The sequence below is a fragment of the Taeniopygia guttata genome, chromosome Z (assembly GCF_048771995.1).
Source record: "Taeniopygia guttata chromosome Z, bTaeGut7.mat, whole genome shotgun sequence".
Classification (NCBI taxonomy): Eukaryota; Metazoa; Chordata; class Aves; order Passeriformes; family Estrildidae; genus Taeniopygia; species Taeniopygia guttata.
In genome coordinates, this window is record NC_133063.1 from 12,053,556 (window position 1) to 12,058,344 (window position 4,789).

At 43.3% G+C, this 4,789-nt stretch overlaps 1 protein-coding gene across 3 annotated transcripts in view; it reads left to right on the plus strand.

Annotated features, from left to right (window-relative positions):
• SEMA4D (semaphorin 4D) overlaps nucleotides 1-4,789 on the plus strand; it is a 109,266-nt gene that overhangs the window by 89,997 nt on the left and 14,480 nt on the right. For 2 of the 3 annotated variants that reach the window (XM_030258380.4, XM_072922451.1), the window contains 2 exons: nucleotides 1,315-1,524; nucleotides 4,171-4,268. In XM_030258380.4, coding sequence (XP_030114240.4) covers nucleotides 1,315-1,524; nucleotides 4,171-4,268 — 308 coding nt within the window. Of the gene's footprint in view, nucleotides 1-1,314; nucleotides 1,525-4,170; nucleotides 4,269-4,789 lie in introns of those variants that run through there. The other variant, XM_041711347.2, reaches the window with a different exon arrangement.

The following is a 4,789-nucleotide window of genomic DNA, read 5'->3' on the forward strand; positions in this document are numbered from 1 at the left end:
AGTACAATCATCCCTAAAACACCTTTGAAAAATTAAAAAAAATGGTGTATGCTAGACCACCTGTTTTCAGCCCAAGGTATGCTTGCCCTTTCCGCTTTGTTAGAGCTGCTGTCAGCCCTTCAGACTGTGCCACTTCCCTCAGAGAAACCCTGCAATGCTTTAACTAGATCATGTCCTCTACCATTCACACTTACCCTTACTGCTAATTTATGTGCCCATATTTGTGAGAGATTTGGAAATAAAACTTAGCAGTTAAGAATTTGCCACGATCTCCTTTTTACACAACATAACAATGTCTATTATGTACAAATATGTAATATGTACACAAATGTAAAAACTGTTTTTTCCTCCTGCATGATTATCTAAAACTTAATGACAGAATTTTATTGTTCTAGGGGAAAAAATGCCACATCAACTTGCAATATGAAGTGCTCACAGTAAAAGCTGTAGTAGGCTCTGTCAAGACATATTTGCAGCCATAGTTAATTTTCTTTTTACACCAAATTTCACTTCACATCTTCTCTTGCTAAGGCTAGTCTGGATCCTAGGCCCAGAGGGAGAAATAGTCATGTTTTAAACATCAGAATTACCAAGTTCTTAGCTTGGCTCAGATGTCTGTATTTTAAATGGAAAGGTTCTGATGCTGCCAAGTGCACTTCAGCCAACCTTCCTAGCTAGTTTTCTGGGAACAGCTGTTCTGTCCTCCAGGCTACTGTCACTCTCTGATTTATTCAAATGTTGCCCTTGCAGGTTAAGACAAATAATAGTAGCAAAGCTAAAAAATTAGATTCCTCTTTGTTGTTGATCCAAGGTTCTTTCAAGTTCTGTCTTGCTTTAGTGCCTGCTGTGACTACTGGTTCTGTGCTTTTTCCAATTCTACCCTCTCTCATTACTGGTTCCAGCATCTTTGACGCATGGAGTTGTTGAACTTTTCCCCTCCTGGCCTTTTTTTCAGATTCTATGAGGCATGTCTCAGGTGTTGTCAGCTTTGTACCAGGACCTGGGTTGTGCAGCAGTAGGCAGGATGTCCTGGTGCTACAGGAATTTGCTGGTGTTCATCACTGGCTCTTACCACATGTGCTAAGTTCCCTATTGTGTGAATCCACACAGAATTCCTCAATGCAAACCCACAACTTGGGTTTGAACCTAAATTTCCCATGCTAGCTCCTCTTAATCCCAGGGTTTTGGTACCCAGAATTTCCACTGAAGAAACTGAAGAAACATTTCAATCAACCTTTTTGACATGATGGGGCTTATTTTCTTTTCAAATACTCATCTTCTATTATCTTACAGAATAACCTGACATTTTTATAGGTCCAGATAACTCCTACTTTGTCTGGAGGAAGAATGGACAAAAAATAAAGGCATGCATCACGGAGCAATCTCACCTGCTGCTTGATGGCAGAGTGCATGTTCTCAGCTGGGTGAAAGATTCAGTATCAGAGAACACAGAATACAGATGTTCATTCATCTCAAAAGTTGGGAACGTAACGTCAGAAGTGCTGATCACAGTGGAAGATAAAGGTAGGCTTGTTTCAAGAGTATGCCATGTTTGGCCTGACCCTGATATGAGTAAAGTTCTGTAATACTCAGCCAGAAAACGTGCATATCTAAAGATGGTAACTTTGCCCACTCTATTAGTATGCACTTCATTTATGGAAAGGTTTTAGAGGCATAAAAACTCCTTCTTCTACCCCCTTCTCTCAAAGGACTAATGTAAATTAGCAGTTAAGATCTAGAAATTGAACCAAAACCTGATAAACTAATTCAAAAACCCTGAAAATCAGATGAGTAATGGAGAGCTACAAATAAGTACTCTGATGGAATTTTACAGGGTAATGTAGAAAAATTCTTTAATTTATAAAGACTTAAGGAAGTCCTATGGTAAAGAGAAGCCCCCACTATGCTGGTTTTTAAAATTGCATGATTTGTAAACGACTTATGGTTTGGATTGGGCAAGGTCAGTTTCCTCTGTTCCATTTGGACACTTACTAGGCAGGAGGGCAGTTAGGTAACTTCAGCAGCTGCAGGATTTTGGGTATCCAGGCTGCTTACTGCAGTTAGCTCCTGAGACCTTACCCAGGTGTAGGGATCTGAAGTGTTCAAGACAGCAGGAGCAATGAATATTGATGCAGCAGGGATTTTCTTGGCAGGATGAAGGAAAAATTAAGAAGCTGGTTAATACCAAATGTGAGTCTGTCAAGGAAGGCTCAATGCTTCTTTTTTCAGTTACAGAGAAAAGCCATGCAATTGCTCCAGTTACTTTGAAGTCTATCTCAGAAAGAGAATTAAGAGCATCTCAACCAAACCAGTGTAAATGTAAACCACAAATGTAAAACACTGTGCTCTAAAAACATACGTTGCTATTGTCCCAAAAGATAAATAGAAAATATGTCACCATAAGTCTTACATTCTGCAAAAAAAGCTGACAAATAGACCAGGATGCAGTAACATAGCCCTTCTTAGATTATCAATGTAAGGAAGTATAAGGAATTCTTGAGTGAAATTACATGGCATCTACAGATGGCCGAAGGCTCAGAAGCAGCCAAGCATGGGTTTAGGAGGGGTAAGTCATGTTTGACCAGCCTGGTCTCCTTTTATGACCAGGTGACCGGCCTGGTGGATGCAGGAAGGGCTGTGGATGTTGTGTACCTGGACTCCAGCAAGGCCTTGGGCCCTGTCTCCCACAGCACTGCTGGAAAAGCTGCAGCCCACGGCTGGGACAGGAGCACTCAGTGCTGGGCTCAGAACTGGCTGAGAGTGCTGGTGAGCGGTGCTGCATCCAGCTGGGGCCAGGCACCAGTGGTGTCCCTCAGGGCTCTGTGCTGGGCCAGCTCTGTTCAGTGTTTTTATTGACCACGTGGATGAGGGCGTTGCGTGTTTCATTAACAAATTTATGGATGATACCAAGTTACAGGGGGAGTGTTGATCGGTTGGAGGGCTCTGCAGAGGGGCACAGACGGCCTGGGCCAAATCCAGCAACATGAGGCTCAGCAAGGCCAAGTTCTGGGCCTTGGACCAAATCCAAGTGTTGTGGCCACATTTTGGCCACAATAACCCCTTGCAGTGCTACAGGCGGGATCAGAGTGGCTGGACAGTGGCCAGGAAGGGACCTGGGGGTGCTGGTGACAGTGGGTAGACATGAGCCAGCTGTGTCCAGGTGGCCAAGAAGGCCAATGGCATCCTGGCCTGTGACAGCAACAGAGTGGCCAGCAGGAGCAGGGCAGCGATGGAGCCTGTACTCAGCACTGGTGAAGCCTCACCTTGGGTTCTCTGTCCAGTTCTGGGCCCCTCAGTTTAGGAAGATGATAGAGTGTGAGGGTGAGATGCTTGGAGCATGTCCAGAGAAAGGCAGCAAGGCTGGTGAAGGGTCTGGAGAACAAGTTCTCTAAGTCTGTCCCTCTAAGCTGAGGGAGCTGGGGTTCAGCCTGGAAGAAAAGGAGGCTCAAGGAAGCCCTGACCACCCTCTTACAACCACCTGAAAGGAGCGTGTAGCCAGGTGGGGCATCAGTCTCTTCTCCCAGGACAAGAGGACACAGGGTTAAGCTATGCCACAGGAGGTTTAGGTTGGATATTAGGAGGAATTTCTTCACAGAAGGGATAATTAAACACTGGAATAGGCTGCCCAGGGAAGTGGTGGAGTCACTGTCCCTGGAGGTGTTTAAGGGAAGACTGGATGTGGCACTGGGTGCCATGGTTTGGTTGACAAGGTAGTGTTGGATCATAGGTTAGATTTGATAATCTCACAGGTCTGTTCCTGATTGATTCTGTGATCCTGCGATTAACTGAAAAATGGGGAATACTAACTGGACATGTTCATCATGTTAAATGGTCCTTTCCAACATGTCACTCTTTTCTCCAGGCTTTGATCTACCTGGAGCATTCCTGTGCTTGTTAGATGGATTTGTCCATCCTACCTTCTCTATCTCAAATCACAGATAATGGCACTAAACCTGTTTATGTTGGAGGCTATTAAGTTTGCTGCACAGTTTAAAAGACATAACCGTTTCAAAAAAAACTTACTGACAAATAACATGAAAGGATGTAGAGCAAAATGTAGGATGGGGGTTCCTTGTAGCTCCCTTCCTGCAGGACAGGCAGTCCTGAATCTGATTAGGTACTGACTTCTGACATTATATGGTTATGTAATCATCCCATCTCCATTCTCAGACAGTTCTGGTCAGGATGCATGGACCAAAGAATTTGATACCTGGAGAAATGCCATCAGTGAACATGACAAGATGATGCAAACCTGGAGGAAAACATGGGTAAGACTTGTATAGACTGCTTCTTGTACTTCTGCAAATGCATGTATTAATATAACAAAATGATCAGTGTTCCTGTACATTCATCATTCCTGACCCACTCACTCAGCTGTGAAGTCTGTTCTTATGTGCAACATTCCTTGCAGTTGTGTCAGCTTATTCCTTCAGTCCACTAACCAAGTGCTCATTAGTCAGGTGTTGTGTTCCTGCCCAAAACAGTAAGTCTGTGTATAGTGAATGGAGTACATAAATTCCATCACATCTGTAGACTAACTGGATTACTGGATTGCAGAGACTACTGGACTTTGTAAATGGTACTGTCCATAAAAGCTGAGGGTTTTTTTTTTTAAAGAAGTCCATAGCCATCTCTTAATATTTTTCTCCAACAGCCAGAACAAAGATCACTTTTGAAAACCTTAGATATTATATGCTTGCTGCCTGTGGAACAGTTAGTATAGGCAACCTTAAACACCATTTTCATTTTTAGATTGGTATTAACACATCATTCTGAAATTTTTCTTCAG